Source organism: Solanum pennellii, chromosome 6, assembly GCF_001406875.1.
Source record: "Solanum pennellii chromosome 6, SPENNV200".
Classification (NCBI taxonomy): domain Eukaryota; kingdom Viridiplantae; phylum Streptophyta; class Magnoliopsida; order Solanales; family Solanaceae; genus Solanum; species Solanum pennellii.
Window position 1 is genome coordinate 46,614,556 of NC_028642.1, and position 22,006 is coordinate 46,636,561.

The 22,006-nt window shown below is 32.7% G+C and overlaps 1 protein-coding gene and 1 pseudogene across 1 annotated transcript; one reads left to right on the forward strand and one right to left on the reverse strand.

Annotated features, from left to right (window-relative positions):
• Positions 1-6,832: 6,832 nt before the first annotated feature.
• Positions 6,833-13,563, forward strand: LOC107023377 (probable RNA helicase SDE3). The gene is made up of 5 exons (XM_015224058.2): positions 6,833-6,947; positions 8,142-8,968; positions 9,044-9,214; positions 11,084-12,538; positions 12,881-13,563. The coding sequence occupies exons 2-5, from the start codon at positions 8,171-8,173 to the stop codon at positions 13,325-13,327; spliced, it is 2,871 nt and encodes a 956-aa protein (XP_015079544.1). The 5' UTR covers positions 6,833-6,947; positions 8,142-8,170; the 3' UTR covers positions 13,328-13,563.
• LOC107023378 lies at positions 13,534-14,494 on the reverse strand (annotated as a pseudogene).
• Positions 14,495-22,006: the final 7,512 nt, after the last annotated feature.

Consider the following 22,006-nt stretch of genomic DNA (forward strand, 5'->3'; position numbering starts at 1 on the left):
CTCATAAAGTTTTATAGCATACAAAAAAGCAAGGAATTTGGGTAATTCCTAAAAAAAATATGTAAATGCAGAAATAGGCGTTAAAAATTAGTGTGAGTATATGTAGTTGTTCCCAACACATTACGAAGGTCCTCATAAAGTATTTTGAGAAAAATTTCCGAGTGCTTTGGGGCGCCAGATCCATGGGTAGCACATGAAAAATCGACGAATTTAGGTAATTCCAAAGAAGGGGGGCCTGTAAATTCGAAAATAGGAGTTAAAAAAATGATGTAAGTATACGTGGTGGTTTCTTTAATTCATTATAGAGGTCCTCATAAATTTTTTGAGAAAAAAATTTCCGGGTGCTCCGGGGTACCAGATCCATGGGCTATATTGCACACAAAAAACGAGAATTTTGGGTTATTCTTAAAAAAGGGTCTGTAAAAGCGGAAATAGGCGTTAAAAAATGTTGTGAGTATACGTGGTGATTACCAACTCATTACAGAAGTCCTCATAAAGTTTTTTGAGAAAATTTTTGTGGGTACTCTAAGGCGTTAGATCCATGGTATATAGCACACGAAAAATCGAGAAATTTAGTTAATTTCGAAAAAGGGCATGTAAATGAAGAAATAAGCGTTAAAAAAATAGTGTGAGTATGTGTGGTGGTTCCCCAACTCATTACTGAGGTACTAATAAAGTCTTTTGAGAAAAAAATTACAGATGCTCCGAGGCGCCAGATCCATGGGCTATATTTAGCACATGAAAAATTGAGGAATTTGGATACTTTCTAAAAAGGGGCCTGTAAATGCGAAATAGGCGTTAAAAATAGTGTGAGTATACGTGGAGGTTCCTCAACTCATTACGGAGGTCCTCATAATTTTTTTTGAGAAAAAATTCGGAGCTCCGGGGCGCTAGATCCATGGGCTATATTATACGAAAAAGCGAGAAATTTGGGTAGTTTCTAAAAAAGGCCTGTAAATTCAAAAATAGACGTTATAAAAATGGTGTGAGTAAACGTGGTGGTTCCCCAACTCATTATGGAGGTCCTCATAGAATCTTTTTTAGAAAATTATTTTGGGTCCCGGGTTGCCAGATCATTGAGTAGCACGGAAAATCAAGAAATTTGGGCAATTCATAAAAAAGGGTCTGTAAATACGAAAATAGGCGTTAAACAATGGAGTGAGTATACGAGGTGGTTCTCTAATCAATACACAGTTCCTCATAAAGTTTTTTAAAGAAATTCTTTTTTTTTTCATGCTCCGGGCCACAAATCCATGGGATATGACACAAAAATCGAGGAATCAAGGTAATTCCTAATAAAAGGTCTGAAAATGCGAAAGGTGTAAATAATGGTGTCAGTATACGTGAAGGTTCTCCAACTCATTATAGACGTCCTCATAAAATGTTTTGAGAAAAACTTCTGGGAGCTCCGGGGCGCTAGATCCATGGTCTACAAAACACAAAAAATCGAGGAATTTGGGTTATTCCTTAAAAAGTGCATGTAAATGCGAAAATATGTGTTAAAAATGTTGTGAGTATAAGTGGTGGGTCCCCAATTTATTATAAAGGTCCTCATTAAGTTTTTTGAGAATTTTTTTCTTGTGTCCTCCAGGACGCCAGATCCATCGGCTATAAAACACGAAAAGTCGAGAACTTTGGGTAATCTCTAATATAGGGTCTAATGAGAAAATAGGTGTTAAATAAATGGTGTGAGCATACGTGGTTCCCCAACTCACTATGGAGGTCCTCATAAATTTTATTATGGAGGTCTGCATAAATTTTGTTGAGAGAAAATTTTCGGGTGCTTCGGGGCGCCAGATCCATGGGGTAGCACACGAAAAATCAAGGAATTTGAATAATTTCTAAAAAGAATTTGTAAATGCATAAATAAGCATTAAAAATGATGTGAGTATACGTGGTAGTTTCCCAACTCACTATGTAGATCCTTACAAAGTTTTTTTGAAAAAAAATTGGGTGCTCCATGGTGCCATTAGCACACGAAAAATGGAGGAATCTGGTTAATTTTGAGAAAAAACTTTTATGGTGCTTCGGGAGGGGTATGGGGTGGAGCGGCAGATCATGGGCTATGCACACAAAAAATTTGAGAATTTCAGGTAATTTCTAAAAGGGGAATGTAAATGCAAAAATAAACGTTAAAAATGGTCTAAGTATATCTGGTGGTTTCCAACTCATTATGGAGTTCCTCATAATTTTTTTAAGAAAAGATTTTGAGTGCTCCAGGGTGCCAAATTCCTTAAAAAGAGCTTGTAAATGCAGAATTAGAAGTTAAAAAAAGGGTGTAAGTATAAGTGGTGGTTCCCCAACTTATGGAGGTACTCACAATTTGTTTTTAGAAAAAATTTTCGGGTGCTCCGGGGAGCCAGATCCATGGGTGATAACACAGGAATAATCAAGAAACTTGTGTAATTCCTAAAAAAGAATGCAAATACGGAAATAAACGTTAAAAATGGTGTGAATATACGTGGAGCTTCCCCAACTCATTATAGAAATCCATATAAAGTTTTTTGACAAAAAATTTTTTGGGTGCTCCGGACACAAGATTCATGTGCTATAGTACAGGAAAAATCGAGGAATTTGGACAAATCCTAAAAAGCGACCTATAATTACGAAAATAAGCGTTAAAAATGGTGTAAATATACATAGTAGTTCCTCAACTCATTACAGAGGTGCTCAAAAGTTTCTTGAGAAAACATTTACGGGCTCCGGGGCTCTAGATCCATGGGTTATAATACGCGAAAATTTGTAAAACTTGCATTTACCTGCTTTGAGGCTCGTTTGAACTTGAAAATTCACGCGTTTTTCTTGTGGGACAGACTGGGTCTATTACTAAGGTCTTAACCGACGTCCATGAAAAATTTCGGCCTTTTTATTTGGAAAATTTCGGATCACAAAAAATTCATGAACTATAGCACAAGAAAAATTGAAAAAAAATCAGCGTTCACCTGCTTTGAGACTTTTTTTAACTTGAAAATATGCTCATTTATCCCGCAGGGCGATTTGAGTCTATTGTTAAGGTCTTACGGACGTCCATGAAAAACTTCGTCCATTTTGTTTCGAGAATTTTGGATCACGAAAAATCTATGGACTATAGCACACGACTATGGACAAAATTTGCATTTACATGCTTTAGGGCTCGTTTGGATTTGAAAATGCACTTGTTTTCCCCACTGGACGAAATGAGTTCATCGCTAAGGTCTTACTAGACGTCCCATGAAAATTTCAGCCATTTTGTTTCCAGAATTACTGATCACAAAAAATCAATGGACTAGCATACGAAAATCGCAAAATCTGCTATTACCTGCTTTGTAGCTTATTTGAACTTAAAAATGCGCTCGTTCAGCGGAACGAATTGAGTCCATTGCTAAGGTCTTAATGGATGTCCATGAAAAAATTTAGTCATTGTTTGGGGAATCCAGATAAAAAAATATCCATGGAAAATTGCACAAGATAATCGGCAAAATCTGTGTTTACCTACTTTTGTCTCGCTTGTACTGAAAAATGTGTCTGTTTTCCCTGCAAGACAAATTCGGTTCATTGTTAAGGTTTTAGTATACGTCCATGAAAAGTTTGGCCATTTTTTCGAGAACTTAAGATTAAAAAAATCTCATGCACTATAGCACACAAAAATTGACAAAATTTATGATCGACAAAATTTATGGTTACCTGTTTTGAGGCTTGTTTGAACTTTAAAATGCGCCAGTTTTCTCGCGGGATGAATTGAATCCAGCTAAGGTCTTAATAGACGTCCAAATTTTTTTTGACAATTTTATTTTGGGAATTCCAGATCACATAAAATTCATAGACTACAACATATGATAATCGGAAAAATCTTCGTTTACCTGCTTTGGGACTCGTTTGAACTTGAAAGTGCGCCCATTTTCCATGCGGGATCAACTAGGTAAATTGCTAACGTCTAAACGGACGTCCATGAAAAATTTTCGCCATTAAGTTTCAGAAATTTACAATCACAAAATATTCATGAACTATGGCACACGATAATCGGCAACATCTGCATTTACCTACTTTGAGACTCGTTTAAAATTGAAAATGCGTCTGTTTTTCCCGCGTGATGAACTGGATATATTGCTAACTCTTAACGGACATCCATGAAAAATTTTAGTCATTTCATTTTGGAAATTTACGTTCACAAAAATTCATGGATTATAGTTCACAATAATAGAAAAAATCTGCATTTACCTACTTTGGGGCTCGTTTAAACTTGAAAATGCACACGTTTTACCCGCGGAACGAACTTGGCACATTGCTAACTTCTTAAAGAATATCCATGGAAAATTTCGAGCAATTCGTTTAAAAAATTCCCGATCACAAAAAATCCATAGATAATAGCACACGATAATTGACAAAATTCGAGTTTACCTACTTTGGCTCATTTGAACTTGAAAATGCGCCCATTTTTTCAATGGGGTGAACTGAGTACATTGCTAATATCTTAATGACGTCCTTACAAAATTTCGGCTATTTCATTTTGAAAATTCATGATCACAAAAAATCCATGAAGTATAGCACATGATAATCAGCAAAATCCGCATTTAACTACTTTGGGGCTCGTTTAAACTTAAAAATGTGCCCGTTTTCCCCTCGGAACAAACTGGTATATTGCTAACATCTTAACGGACGTCCATGAAAAACTTCGGTCATTTCATTTTGAAAATTTTCGATCACAAAAAATCCATGGACTATACCACATGATATCGGTAAAATCTGTGTTTATCTACTTTGGGACTCGTTTGAACTTGAAAATATACCCGTTTTCTCCACGGGACGAACTGAGTACATTTTTAACGTCTTAAAAGACGTCCATGAAAAATTTCGGCCATTTCTTTCAGAAATTCACTAATGAATCATATAAACAATGAGGTAGTGACATAACTTGTTCATCTGACTTTCAAAAATTCCTTTTAATCTATTCAATTTTGGATTTCTCCCAATTTTGAAGAAATTATAATTTTATTTTGCCAAAAATTGAATGCAATGCAAGAGTTTTTGAGTTTGGAATACATTGGAAATGCATATAAGAATGTTAATTTGAAGATTGCATAATCAATTTTTTAATTTTTGATAGTCGATTTTAACCCAATTTTATCACTACTAAAATCATTTTTTAACGATAAAAACTAATGATTTAGGGTTTCTTCGGACTTCTTTTTTTTTTTAGCAAATATTAGAGTTTTTTGTGATTTTTCAATTTATTTTTCTAAATTTTAATCTTAAATACTTTCACCTATTTTGTTGTCCTTCTTCTTCCTCAAATAATTTGTGAAAATCAATATAAATTTTAAGAAGAAAAAAACAAACTCAAAAATGAAAAAATAATAATCATATTTTCAATTATCAAATCCTACATTCACAACAAACAATTTAAGCGTTTCAATTCATTTGTCTGCCTTCTCACATCATAATAACAGAAAAGTCCAAATCAGATAAGCTATATAAATTTTAGCAGAAAAATTAGAACTCCTTATTTATGTACTAAAGCAACAATTTTTAACTCGCATTGACCCATAAATCTAGCAAAAAAGGAAATTAAGAAAAATCCCAAAAAAGATCAAGCAAACGCATTACCGCATTGCCACATTCACCAAATCAAACATTCAATCATCAATTTATCACAAAAAAAATAATTTTATCTCACAGCATTCATAAAGTGACAAAAACAAACAGAAAAAAGTTTCTTCTTTTGACACATTTTGATGGGGGAGGGTCGGGGCTGGTGGGTGGAGAAGAAAGTGTAGTTGAGGGAGCGAGGTTGGGGTTTGAGGTGAGGGTGGGTAGTGAAGAAGACAATTTGGGATGAAGGTGAGCATATAACTTTTTTTTTTTAATTAAAAGTGGTTATTTTTTTTAATTTATTTAGTTAAAGAAATATGAAATGTCAATAAGTTATCGGTAGTTTTTTTCCTACTCAAATTTCATCGTTTAATACTTATTTTGTTCTATATATGTCACATGTCTTTATTTAATTCGTCACTTTGACAAGTTATTAGTAAAAGTCTGTTTGGCTCAGCTTAAAAGCTGGTCAAACTGACTTAAAAGCTGGTTTTTGACTTATTTAGCTGTTTGACAATACTCAAAATAACTTATTTTAAGTTAAAAAAAACTTATTTTAAGCCAAAAGTTAAAAGCTGGGGTAGGGGTGCTTTTTTTTTCTTTTAGCTTATAAGCTGTTTCAAGTTGACCACATTTTTATCTTTTTGCCCTTAATATTTTTATACAATCTCCAAATTACCCACATAACCCTAACATCTATTTCTTTCATTTTTCCCTTTTCACGTTTGGCATAGCAACTTCAGCACTTTTATCCAAACGCATAACTGCTTATTTTAATAAGTTTTAGCACTTTCAAAAGTACTTTTTTAAGACTACTTTTATTAAGCCCATCCAAACGGGCCCTAAGTGTCAAAATCACACAGTTGGGCGTGACGTGAAATGTCTAAAATGAACAAAGCCTATTTAAGGTGTCTAATTAAAAATTGATGTCAACTTTAGGTGGCCATCAATGGGTTACGCCGATACAATATATCAACTCATGTACATGATATTTGGTTTGTCACCATGTTTCTAAGCGATTTTCAATTATTTATTTTTGTGTCAAATTTTAATGGTTCAACCGATAAACAACACAATAAGGATTGATAACCGATAAGTGTTGAACTAATAAACTTCAAAATCGGATTGATTGATATAGAACTCTAATTATTGAAGAACTATTTTTAATATAGTGGACAACTAAGAATCAATTTTCCAAACATTTTAACTAACCAAACAATAGCAAAATAAAAAAATATTTTATAATTTGAATAATAATTGAAAGAACAAAATCATTAAAAACAAAAAGAGAGACTGTTGTATCACTCCATCACGCAATTGCTGTTCATCTCTAAGCTTAAAACCCTTCTCTATTCTCTCTTTTAAAGACCAAAATCGAGGTGGGTTTTCTTTTTATCTGTTCTATTTGATCTGCATTTTCAGTTTTTTGAACCAATTAACTGATTTGTGATTATGGGGTTTTCGTTTTTTTATGTGTATGGATATCCGGGTTTGATTTTAATAGCAACTTTCCCTTTTCTACTTTTGAAATTTGTGGTTTTTTTTAAACTCATGCATTGTTCATGTCGATTCTCACGCATTGTTCATGTCTGACTCAGTTTGTTGTCTTTATAAAAGTTTTTGTAAAATTTTGCCTAATTTTGATGTAATTTTCGTCCCCTTTGAGTGAAGTATCCAGAAACCTTGATGTAGACTTGATTTTTAATATTTTTATTGTGATTTTTTGAGAGCATCAGTTTCTCTTCACCTAAAGTACTTGCCTTTTGTCAATGTGGAGTTGAGTAAATAAGTAAATGAAAGGAAGAACAATTAGCCCCTTTGTTACTATAACGTGTTTATTTTTGGGATCATTAACTTGGAAGTGATAGTTCAGAAAATTTGATTAGGCTCATTTATCTGTACTTTCATCGTATCGGAAAAACTGGCTGTGTAGGTAATTGTTCACCTAAAGTATCAAAAAGGAGAACTTTCATTGAAAGCTCATGTATAATTATAATGCACCCCATAGTCATTTGTGCTATGTCATTATGCTAACTCATGATTCTTTCATAACAATGTCACATACATGAATTAGTTTCGAAAAATGTTGCATAAGTGAATAATCTACAAATACAAAATTGGCATGCTTACTTTAAGATTATTTTACTTAAAAAGTAAGGTTATGTGTACCTATTTATGGATCGACTGACCTGGATTTTAATGTGTAAAAGTTGGATGCAAATACTGGTTGTCTATCAATATAATGCCTTGTACGGTGCGTTAGCATTTCCAAATGAAAATGGCATTTCATTTAAGCACTTTTTTTTCAGGAGAGATTTTGAATTGAGTCCTGAATTTTCATCTGGTATCCAATCTAATGTGCTTGTTAATTTGGTGATTGTTAGTCTAGTTCTCATCATTATCATTTTACTTTTTCTTTTTAGATTTATTTGGACGATCAGATTGTTTGTGTAAAAGTGATTTGGTTTAAGTGTTAAGTAGGGTTACTTTGCTGTGGTAATTCATTCATGTTTACTTTCTCCATGAATCTTAATACTTGGCTATTGTATAATAACTTTGGTTGAAAGCTGCAGGTTCTTCTTGAAATTCATCTTAATTACTCATGGGCACAATTTCTTATAAGTCGGATGATGAATACTCAACTATTACTGACAAAGGAGACATCGGATTTGTCGACTTTGACAAATATAAATCAGCTGGTAGCTACAATCCAAATGAAGAGAGTGATATAGTTATTATATCTGTTCCATTTCCGCTGGTAGCAGGAAAACCTAAATCAGGATTTGTTGGGGAAACTGTTGTTGATTCAGTCACAATAGAGAATACCACCAATGAAACCCAGGAGCTGTGGTCAATTAAGATCTATAACTCAAAACCTGAGGATTCATTCACTCTTTCTCTGATGAAACCTCCAACTGATAGTTCTGATTTGCAATATGTTGAAGAATTCATGGAATCCTTTAGCTTAGAGGATAGAATGTTACGGCCAGGTCAAACACTTACAGTATGGCTGACTTGTAAACCCAAAGAAATTGGATTGCACACATCAGCTGTGCATTTCAATGTGGGTGATGACACCATAGAAAGATTAGTTTTTGTCTTGGCTGAGGATAAGGTTTCCCAGTCTCTGGCTTCGAGGAGGCCATTCCACAGAGACAGAAAGAAGAAAGTACCAGCAGTAGATGTTTTTGCTGCAAATGCATTTGTTGTGGGTTCCCGTCCTACAAGGGCTCCAAATCGAGGTTTCAGATACAGACTTCCTTCATATCCAATTCCAGGTGATATACGGGAAATGATAGAAAACAAACAATTTCCTGATGTTATTGGGGAAGGTTTAAGGAGAGACAATTATATTGCTTATTTTAGAACTTTACTAGCAATTGAAGAAATCAAGATGGAGGTATTTGTTCAGATTTTGATTTGAAGTAAGACTTGATTTTGGGTAGCACTTATATCTTATAGTTTCTTGCATCAGGAAGACATGAGGGACTATGATATGTTGTCAGTCACCATGAAGCGCAAAGGACTACAGTTCTTGTCCCTTGATGTCCCAGGGCTAGCCGAGAGGAGGCCATCACTTGTTTTTGGAGATTTTATCTTTGCAAGGCTAGCTTCTGGAGATGCTAGTGAGATCACCCCTTACCAGGTGCATTCATATCTGTGCTTTGTTTTATATCTTAAGCTGCTACTTGATAATATAAGCTCTCTTTACTGCATAATTTTGTAACAACTATTACAAATCCATTTTACCTGTAGATTTTCGAAGTTGCAAGGAATCATTTGATGTATTTGTACATGGCCAAATACATACGCAGCCCCTGAAACTCGGCTTGAATTTTTTTTAGCACCTCAACTTAGCCAAGACCATTTGAACACCGCGTAGACTGTGTTTTAGACCCTTGAATGGTAATCCCTAAGAAAACTAGGACGCGGGAAGCCGGGAACTTACATGCGGTTATCTGTCAAATATGACAAATAAGATAATTCCACGTAGCTTCTCATCAAATTAATGCAAGAAAAAGAAAAAAAAGGGTTTTTGAGCTGAAAAAGGAAACAAGAAGATGCAATAATTGTTAAGAAAATCCCGGAAAGCCAAAACTTCACAATCTCTCTGTATCATCTTATCCACCAGCTCAGATTCTTACCCTTCCAACATTAAAATTCTTCAGTCCTTTTCCTCCACCATCTATATTGATCAGCAACACCACTACTTCAAAGCTTCATTTCACCTCCCAGTTTGTCTCTATAAATTGTTGAGAAAAAATGTAAACACGGGTCTATAAATTTCATCATAGACCACAATATCATCGAGAAAAAAGCAAAAAAGCTTGGTTTCATTATTGCATCAAGAATTTCATTGTGATAAAATTTTATCATTTAGTAGAATCTGTTAAGATTGATTCAGAGAATTTGAAGCATATTTGTGCAAGCATAGCCACAAACACAAGTATCTATCACCAAAAATTGCAAATTATTCCTTTTAGGCCATTTTCTCTGTCTTATAATGGTCAAGCTCCAACTGTGTATTAGCTACATGCGTTCCCGAGAAATATTTTAAAAGGATTGAAGACTTCCTTTTTCTTTGAGAACAACGATCTTAGAATCTTGTTCCAAATTTTCTCTGTTTCGGCAACTGGACTTTGTCTTTCTTTATCTTATGTTAAAAAAGATGGAAGAAAAAATTGATCTGTCAAGAAGAGGTCAGAGAAAGGAAAGAAGAAAGGGAGAATCACAGGAATGAAATGTAAAAAGGTGATATTAGGAGTGGGCCTCATTTATTTCTGTTAAAGTCATTCTACGCACCTGATAAAAGTGAGAAACATATATAGATGATAGATCCATGTCAGCATAATGTGGTTAGTGATACACTTTTTAAGGGTACATGAGGTGTTAAAATAATGTTTAACTAAGTTAAGGTGCCAAAAGGAATTTTAAGCCAAGTGCGAGGGGCTATCTATGCATTGCCTTTATACATCCAAATCTCTGCTAGATAAGGTCCTTGTGTTGTCTTCTATTACCTTTAGAATCACACCTCTTGAAATAGTCATGTTGATCTTTACAACTATGGATGTCATGGTAGAACATCAACATTTCTATTTGTATTCTTCCTTGAGTCTCTTTTTATTTTGTTTCTGTTATTAAATTCATTTTCATCTATTTTACTAGAAAGGGTGACAATTTTTGTGATGCCTGGCTGCTATGTCTAGCTGTTGTTTGCTAAGTTGCATCTTAGTACAATCAATTGAAGGCCCGAGGTTCAAATACTTGGAGATGAGGAAATTCAATGGTTTCCAATGTTTAGTCTTTAGGGAAATTAAGCTGTGCAATGAATGACACATGCATAGCACCCCCTTTATATGATACATGTTAAAAGTTTCACTCTCAGTTATGCATATGAAGAATTTTAAAGGGAAAATGATTATATATCAGCAAGATTTTACTCATGAATTTGATAGATCAAAAGGAGAATAAATGTATTAACATAAACTTGGTGATTTTTCTGGTTCTTGGACAGGGTTATATCCACCGAGTTGAGGCGGAAGAAGTATATTTGAAGTTTGATGAAGAATTCCACATCAACCATGTTCCTGGAAATCTGTACAATGTGCAATTTTCATTCAATCGTACGGGTGTGCGGAGGTTACATCAAGCCATTGAAGCTACAGAAAGCTTAAATGGAGAAATTCTCTTTCCATCAGGCATATCCAGAACGAGAAATATACAAGCTGCTAGACTGGCACCTAATTCATGTATGCTTAACAAGGAACAAACAACTGCAGTTGAAAAGATTCTTGGGTGCAAAGGAGGGGCTCCATATGTTATCCATGGGCCTCCTGGTACAGGCAAAACAAGGACTCTTATAGAAGCTATCATCCAGGTACGTATTATGAGGAAAGATGCTCGAGTTCTTGTCTGTGCACCTTCAAATAGTGCTGCAGACCATATACTTGAGAAACTTGTCAGTCAGCAGAATGTTGAAGTGCAGGACAATGAGATTCTTAGGTTGAATGCACTCACACGTCCTTTAGATGATGTGAATCCTAGTTACCTTCGTTTTTGCAATGCTGAAGATGATTCTTTTAAGTGCCCCCTTCTCAGGGACCTTAAAAGATATACGGTTATTATATCTACATATGCTAGTGCATGTCTTCTTTATTCAGAGGGCATCAAACGGGGACACTTCTCTCATATTTTCTTGGATGAGGCAGGACAGGCATCAGAGCCTGATACCATGGTTCCTCTATCACATCTTTTAAAGAAAGAGACAGTAGTTGTACTTGCTGGTGACCCACAGCAACTTGGTCCCATTGTTTTCTCAAAAGATGCTGAAAATTATGGATTGGCAACTTCATATATGGAGAGGTTATTTGAATGCCAGTTATATGGTGATCTCAACGAAAATTATGCTACCAGACTAGTAAGGAACTATCGGTGTCATCCGGTAATTCTGCAGCTTCCCTCAGAAATGTTTTATGAAGGAGAGTTGATCCCATGTAAAGAAGATAAAACTTTTACCCAGACTTGGGTGGACCTGCTTCCAAACAAGGAATTTCCGTTGGTTTTCATTGGCATACAGGGTTGTGATGAAAGAGAAGGAAACAACCCATCATGGTTCAACAGGATCGAAGCAAGCAAGGTGGTAGAGATCATCAGAGATCTGATAGGGAACAAAGGTCTGAAAGAGGAAGATATTGGGGTGATAACACCTTATAGGCAGCAAGTACTGAAAATAAGAACAGCCCTTGAGAGCTTTGATTGGGCTAATATAAAGGTTGGCAGCGTAGAGCAATTCCAAGGTCAGGAGAGAGAAGTTATTATCATATCGACCGTCCGGTCGACGATTCAGCATAATGACTTCGACAGAATCCATTACTTAGGATTCTTAAGCAATCCGAGAAGGTTCAATGTTGCTGCTACAAGAGCCAGATCATTGCTTGTAGTTGTCGGGAATCCACACATCATCTGCAAGGTGATTCTGTATTTTTTTCTGCTACTGCGATTTGTAGTACCTATGTAGATTTGATATGCCATAGTTTTTTTTTTTTTTTTGATATGCCATAGTAAAGGTGGAGTTTCTGTCTATCTATTTTCTGAAAATTTTCCTTATACTGGTGATACCTTTTGTTGGCATTTTTGCAGGTTATACCTATTGAGTCATTCATAAAAGTTGAATTAGAAAATGTGACTTTCCTCTTGAATTTGTTATGGGCCTATGTAGAGCTTAAAATTATGGATCTTGAGACATATTTTGCCAATTGTTCCATCTATTAGTGAGAAATACTAATTCTTGTTAATGTATATGATATGGCAGGATCCCTTCTGGAACAAGCTTTTGTGGTATTGTGCAGACAATGACTCCTATAAGGGCTGCTTCTTACCTGAAAAACTGGAGATCCCTCAAGAGGATTTCGGACAAGCAAATAATTGGTCTCTAGAGGATTCCGGACAAGCAAATAATTGGGATGATGTTGGGGCACAAGTAAATAACTGGGACTGTGAAGGAGCTGAAGCTAATGATTGGGACCAAGACCAGGTGGGAAAAGTTAACAATTGGGACCAAGACCAAGGCGGACAAGTCAACAATTGGGACCAAGATGAAGGGGAACTAGCTAAGAATTGGAATGAGGAAGGCACTTGCGTCAATGAAGAGAAACAGAGTTTTCAGCCATCTCGTGATGTTGAGGGTACAACGCACCAAACAGACTACATCCCGGACCCTGTTATGGATGAAGCTGAATGGTCTGATGGTTGGAAATAACTACTTAGTTTATTATGCTAGTGGGTGAATCTTTTGGATGTTACATTGAACCTCGCAACTCAAAGAACCTTTTCAGATTCTGCACTAGAATGTGTGGTTATTGCATTTTGAAAAATTTCGAGCGCAGGAATGCCTGCATTTTAGCTACATGTATAGATGCTATCTATCTATATATTTAAAATGGTTTGCGAAATTCAAGCTCAAAATTTATGTAAAAGCTGATACCTTGAAACCTATATTCCATGAAACATACTGCAATGAGTGTTATCAGAGCACTTTAAACCTGAAGTACATCTACATCACACTTGTAACACATGTTTACATTGATTTGCCAGTTCAGTGGAACTGCAAAGCCATTACCCCACCAGGCTGCTAGAAGAACAAATACTGAAAATCTCTGGGAACCCTGTGCTGGTGATGGTATCAAATTAGGCTTGAACCCTAAATTTGTATCAGGGTCTCCAAAGATATCTGTTGGAGATGGTCTTGTATCAGCCACTGGTCTTAGAGGAGGTGTGTATGGTTGAGGAACATTATTAGCAGCTGCAAAATGTGAAACAAACAATAGCTAGACTTCAAGATTCAACAACTTCAAGAAAAATTCATCAGAAGATCAGAGTTTTAATTACCTTTAGGACTAGGAGATGGAATAGGGGAAGGTGATGCTGCATGCAATGTAATAAACAAGTCAGAAATTAGTGACCTAATATCAATTGGAACGAGTTTAATTTCACGTATGATCACTGACTCATTTAATTACCTTTGCACTGAATGGGGACACCAGCCATTTTACAAGCTTTAGGGAGGGAAATAGCCAAAGTCCTGTTAATGGGAACGCGAAAAGGAACGTTTCCAGTAACAATAAGGCAGAGGCAATCTGTGCCATTGTTCATGACATACTTGAGAGATTTGCAACAATCTGAAGTTGGTGAAGAATTATTGCTCCCACCATTGCTAATGAAGTTTATGCAAGGGCTAAAGCTACGTAGCATTGCCGCGCTACACACTGTACTAATCTGCCCGGAAACTGATTGCGTGCTGAAAATCATTAAAACAAGAGTCAAAATTGAAGATAGTATTGTCCCTTCCATTTTTGTAATGAATTTGAAAGATTTGTAGAGTTAGTAATTAAAAGGGAATGTGTATGGAGGAAAAATGATATGTATAGAAAATTGATGTTGGATATAGAAGATATTACTAATTAGAAGTAATTTATAGATCAATAGATAAAAATAACAAGGAGAAACATGTAGGTTCAAAGTGGTTTGTGGAGCTCAACTACCTTAACTAACTTCAAATAATAAAGAATGTTTAAGTCACCTTAATCATAATTAATTGCATTTGGATTTTCGAAGTTCTTAATTAAATTGACATCCAAGAGATTCAAGCTAGTTGTGTGATATGATTACTCCTTGAAATTCAAGTCACATTTCATCTTCATACCTCGTAGAATTTTGGTTGTTTAGTATTGATCAAACTTACATATGCCCCGTTCTTTATATATCAAATTAATTAATGTATACATGATACACATTTTTTAAAAATAAAAATAAAATTTAGTTTGTAAAATAATATTTCAATTCATTTTAGCGTATAAAAAACTAAGTAGAATAATATATGAAATAGTAGAATATTGTTAAAAAAAAAATCTTTGGACGTCTCAAAATTGTTTTCAATACTGTAAAAATCGTTCGAGAGACGCAATCTCAAAGAATATGAATGAACCTACTTGTGAAAACGTCATTCATGAACTTGTGGTCATGATTAATGATCTCGGTTACCATAGTAAAATGGATGTCAATAGCATGTTTGATTAAATCTAATTTCATACTTGATGCAAAAAAACTTACTTTGAAAGAGATATTCTAGATTATTGAGAAGCAATTGTAGAACTAATTAAAGAACAATATAATATAATTTTTCTTTACTTGTTTCTAAAAAAAAAAAAAAAAACTTTAAACTTGAATCCAAATCAAGTTGTTGAATAAGAACAAATGGAGTGTTACTATCACAATATATCTTCTATTTTATTTGTATTTTTACTTATAATTAGCTAAATTTCTTATTGAAGTTGTGTGCATGACTGTAAAATACTTGAATGGACAATAATTTTATACTTCTAAAATCAATTATTATGCATAGATCTATTGTTTTCTTCAAGGTTTAATCTAGAAATAGGTGGTTATATACATTGACTAAACTCTCTAATTTTACTTTTACTTGAAAAGGAAGTGAAATTGGGTAAAGACTTCAATCCTTAGATTAAATCTAGAGATAGTCTAAATCTGATTGATTTCTCATTTAATTATTAGAGCTAGAGATGGTCTAATCCACTCAAACAATATTTGATGTTTTTTTATAACGTCTCGGGGTTCAGAAGAACGTAGGTCAAGAGAACTTTGGATATAGTGTTAGCCAAATGTTATCAATATAGTGAGTTACCATTTCCCCTTTTTGAATACTTGTTTAATACAATGTGCTTGTTATATTTGAATTAACAAACTAACGAAATAATCCTTATGAATTCAATCTCAACTCATAAAAATTGGGTATTATTTTTACATATACGACAACCTATTCCTTAATTGCAAAGTAGGAGAGTTATTATTAACAAATTTATTAGGTTACTTTAACATGCGACATTAGATATTTATTTGAGACTTAAATTTAAATAATTGTTATGTTTTTAAAAGTGGTGACCACGTTTAAATCTAAATCACACTTTTGTGGCAACCTTCTTTTTAAGTCTCGACTAAACCTTTTGTTTTAAAGTTAGACCAATAAAGTTAATAAGGAGATTAAGCGAAGCGTGCTCGAGGTAATCATCTGCAATTTTTTTTTTTTTTTGATAAATCTAAAGTTAGTTAATTTTATGATATGATGGATGAGCTCTATTTATTCGAATATACAAATCATTAGGTAGGGAATCAGAAACGTTCATGGGAATGTTTGTTGATATACTGCTGCATTTGCTAAGTCTGTTCAAGTTTTTGTATTTCGGGTTTAAAATCTCTAGATATTTGACATGTTTCAGAAGGGGTGAAATCGTACAAATTGGTGTCTCAAGGGCGACATAAAATCTGTCAAGGAACCAAAGGGCCATTAGAAGGGAAAAAGAGAAAAAATTTAAAAAATTTGAATCTCTGAAGATGTCCCTAATATGTCAACACGTAATTTTATTCATATTTTTAAAACGGACAAGGGCCTAAAATACTTTTAAGTATTGAAAATGGTACAAAATTACCCTTCATCCACCTATTGGCTCCAAAATGCCCTTTTCATCCACCTATTGGCTCCAAAATACCCTTGTCATCCACCTTTGTTTTCAAAATTGACCACTTTTTTAATTGTTTTAAAATTAAACTCTTTAAATATTTTTTAAAATACTTGGCGTTCAATTATTGATTATAATTATAATTTATTAATATAATTTATAAACCAACCCACTACACACTCATTACTAACTAAACCTCACCCAATTAATAATTCAATTATAAAATCAAAATCGTCATAAACACTACTAAAACACAATGAAATTATAGATTTCTGAAAATGACATTCAAAATTATTCGAGTCCGAATCGGAGCCCCAATTAAATTTAGATTGAACCGCTTATTTAGGAGGACACTTTCTTTCAAAATAGAATTAGAAATTTATGATTAAAGGTAAAGAAGTAATACATCCCGAATTGATTCATGCACTTTTTTTAAATATAATTTTATAAATATTTATGATTTTTTTTAAAACTTTAATATATTATTTTGAAAAAAAATTACCTATGAAGTAACATCACATAATTGAGACGTAAGAATAATTAAGATAAACATAGTCAGACTTTTAAGTTTATTGGTGATTATTATTTAGCCACTTGAATCTATGATAATTTACTTCTATAATTTTTAAAAACACTCAATTGGCAGTAGCTTGCATTAATAATGTGACGGGTTCATTAATTTAGAGGGATTTAATTATTAATGGGGTGGGTAGTGGATTGATTTATAAATTATACTAATAAGTTAAATTATAACATATAGTTGAGCACCACGTATTTTAAAAAATATTTAAATAGTTTAAATATAAAACCGTTAAATAAGTGGTCAATTTTGAACCAAAAGGTGGATGACAAGGGTATTTTGGACCCAATAGGTGGGTGGGAAGAATATTTTGGAGCCAATAGGTGAATGGAGGGTAATTTTATACCATTTTTAATACTTTAAGGGTATTTTAGGCCCTTTTCCGTTTTTGAAATAAAATAGAGTGGACTATCATATAAGGAAATTTCAAATTTGAGAGCCTTAACTTATTTAACAGACGATCATGTCTTTCCATGTGATTGTTGTTGTATTGGATTTATTATTCCTTATGCAGAGCACTTTTAAATGACTAATATGTATGAGTTTTTACTATAGTCAAGTGTCACGATTTCACTAACAACCAACACTAAACTTAAAACATTTTTTTTTTGGAAAAGACTCGAATATATCATTTAAATTTGAGAAAAAATTTATTTATGTCATTCGTTAAAAGTTTCGCTCATTTATGTCATTTTTTGTTTGAGAAAAAGTTTATCCATGCCATTATTTGTTTATTGAAATAACATAGATGAGACAAACTTTAAACGGATGTCATAGATGAGTCTTTTCTCAAAGTTCGATGACATATTTGAGTCTTTAAAAAAAAAGATTTAATGAATGACGTTGTTGAATCATAATTGACCACATATAAAAAATGATTTTGCAAAATCAAAACTTATTTTCGTTAATAATGACACGGATGAGCCTTTTCTCAGACAAAAATGACATAAATGAACCCAACTTTAAACTAATAACATAAATTAAACATTTTCTCAAAAAATCATTGACATATTTTAGTATTTTTCCTTTTTATTTTATAGTAAAGCCACACAAATTTCACAGTCATTAGGTTTAGGGAATGTTCAATGTGGTGATCGCAGGAAAGTAGACAATTGATGCATGTATCTAATCTTCTTGATTTTGAAGAATATATTCATGGTAAGGTGCAGAGGACAAAATAGTATTGAATGTATATCCAATAGATTAAAAATGACATAATAAATAAATATAAATAAATATATCTTTTAATTTGGTTTCACTTTAGATTTATGTTTTTCAATTTTGAATGTGCACAAATAGACATTTTAATTTGTATAAAACTGAACACGTAGATACATGAGTTCTACGTGACATAATAAATATAGAACATCATGTAGGTGAAAATTGTCATGTAGGATGTCGTCACATGTAACACGTGTGTTTATTTGTTCAGTTTTATAGAAGTTAAAGTGTCTACTTGTGCACACCAAAAATTGAAGGGTATAAATCTGAATGAAGCCAAGTTAAATGATATATTTATGTATTATATCAATTAAAAAAAAGGAAAATTTCCAAAATGTCAATATTTTAGCATTTAATAGGAACCCTTAGCCACACTTTAAATATTTATTAAAAATGTCAATATTTTAATTTGTTATATTGTTTATTTATGTATTTTTTTTTCTTTGATTTAACTTAAGGGAAAATGCACAAGTACCCCATCAATCTATGCCTGAAATTTTATAGACACACTTATACTATACTAAGGTCCTATTATCTCTGAACTTATTTTATAAGTAATTTTCTACCCCTTTCTGGCTTACGTGACACTAGCTTTTTTAAAAAAAAAATTAACCAACGTTTGACCCACAAGATAGTGCCACGTAGGCCGAAAAGGGGTAGAAAATTATTAATAAAATAAGTTCAGAGGGTAATAGGATTTTTTTATAGTATAAGTGTGTCTCTGAGATTTCGGACATAAGTTAAGGGATACTTGTGCATTATCCCTTAACTTTAATAAAATACAACTAAGCAATAACAAATTAGAGAAGAGAGAATCGTTCAAATTAAGTAAATAGTGTTGAAATATATTATTACTTACTTTACAGATTAAGAAACTAAAATAGGCACAAATTCTCTTGTCTTCCTCATCGTCCATTAGCGACTTTCAGTTCTCCATTTATGATCCTCCTTCGCAGAAAGCATGACAAGATTTTTGTCGGAAAAATGGAGACGGATACAAATTAAGAGACTAAAATAGGCACAAATTCTCTCGTCTTCCTCATCCTCCATTAACGACTTTTAATTCTCCATTGATGATCCTCCTTCTCCATAAAAGATAAGACAATTAATCAAAATTTTTGCCGAAAAAAAGGAGATCCATACACATAGGTAGGCATACAAATCGACGTTGAGCTGGAAGTTTAGGTGTTCTGCTTAATTTGTTGCTTAGTGCCTTGTTCATCCCCGTTTTGCTACAGATGATCTCTAATCTTATTTGGTGTTCCAATTTTTGTTTTCTTAAATATCCAGACGATGTAGTTTTTTTATTTCTAATTTTTGCTTTACGTATGTATTTTGTTTTTATAGTGAAAACTAAAAAGTGTATTCAGTGATCAACATTGTATTACATGGATGTCAATTATTTTTTTATTTGTATTATAAAAATATTACTGATTGCATTGCAATATACATCTGATCATTACATATGAATACAAAATAAGAAAGAATACAATCTTTTGAGAAAGAATACAATATTTTAAAAAAAATACAAATTGACTATGAAACAAATTGGATACATCAACGCTTAAGAAATACAAATCCATTTAGCAAACCTATTGGATTGACTACAAACATAAAAAGAAATACAATGTTCTAAATAAAAATACAAATGTTGAATAAAAGAAAAATAATTGACAAACAAAAATTAATATGAATACAATTTTTGTCATCTAATTCTCTCACTCTCTCTTTCTACTTCTTCTTCTGTTAATTTTTTTGTTCAACAATGCCAAATCTGAATCTGTATTCACTTGTACATTAGTAAAACCCTGTCTCGTCATCCAAAACAATCATAATTACTCGAAAACTTTAAAAAAAATCATGTCAAAACTTCAAAATAAATTAATGATTCAACAGGTAAAGAATACTTGATTCTCATATAATGACCGAAACATGTTTTACCACAAAACAAACTATACCGCACACAAAATACATACCACAAACATAACATAATGAATACAAAATCATCAAATAATAAAACATGAATACAATTTGAAATAGCATAATTATTTCTCAAAAACTGAATACAACTATAAAAAGTAAATATGTATCTTTAATTGACAGGATACAAAAAACACTCTTACAAATTCCACAACTGAAAAATGATACATAGATATGATGAGTCCTAGTATGTGGGTATATTATCAAAACTAACAGAATGTCCACAAATAAAAAATAAAAAATTAAGGAATACAATATATATACTAAAAACCCAACAATATTCATAGACAATGACAATACTGTTTTATATCAATGCACATACTTAATAAATTTTGAAATTATTTTATTTCAATACTCATACTATTTTATATTGTTAGAAAATTGTTAATTTAGTTGGATATCTCTTGTAATCTTTTTAGATTCGTTCATTAGAGATTGATTTTGAGGTTTTCAAACCCTATACGAAATTGATCAAACGAAAATTTTGAATGATTTAAATAACAATAAAATCAATAAACAAACCTAGAAATCGGATAAAGATGCATACCTTAATCTAAGGAATTGTTGTGAATATCTTTAGAGATATATTTTTCTATTTTTGAAAAAAAAAATTCGGAAAGAACGGAAGTGAGATAAGCAAAAATGAAAGATGAAGAATTAGAAGAGGGGAAACCAATGAGAGAAAATACTTCCTTTTTTTTTTAGAAAAAAACATATGAGAGAGAATGGGTTGGAAAACTATAATTAAGGTGAGAATAAAATAGGAACTAAATTAGGATACACAATATTTTATAAAAATATTGATATTTTAATATTTTTACTAATATTTTTAAAGTATAGGTGTTTTTAAAAATTATCTTAGAATTTTTGACTAATTTACTAAATTTCCCTAAAAAGATGTATCAAATGTATTAGACTCTTCTTTGTTTCTGTATCATTTTTCTCTTGAAACATTCTTGAGCTTATACATCTGTAAATCTGTGTTTTATTGATTGTATAAGTTGAAGAAGTTTGAAGTAAAACGAATTAAAGGGAAAATTAATCAGGCGGATTAATGAATTAAATTTAATATAATAATATTATTTTATAAATACAGCAGTATGGAAGAAGTCTGCCACGTGGCAGATTCCGATGAATAGTTCTATCCTGATATCGGTTATTCTTTCCAGAAGCTTCGGCTAATGGAAAAGATAATCTTTAAAGGAATAGAACCCCTGGTTGGATGAGGCGGCAATACTCTTTTTAGCGTAGAGGAATTTTTATTTCGCTTGATTTTTGTTTTCTAATTTGTTTTGAACTCAAATATTTTATTTAGAGTTCTCTACATTTATACATATTCCATAGAAATAATTATTAGGGGATCAATCTAGAGGAGGAGATCAATTATATGGAGTAGAAAGTTTTCAATACTTTTTAAGATTCTTTTCTTCTTTTTGTTTTCTTAGATATTAGGTGCTAAAAACCTTGTTCTGGGGCTGTAGCTACGAACGGATTGATAATTATTGAAGACTTTTTGAATTAAATCTTGGTTGTCATTATATGTTATTTATATATTCTTGTTTTAGTATTTCTTGATTGGCCATCTAGAGATAAATATATTGTCTAATCTTAAAATCGAGAAAGG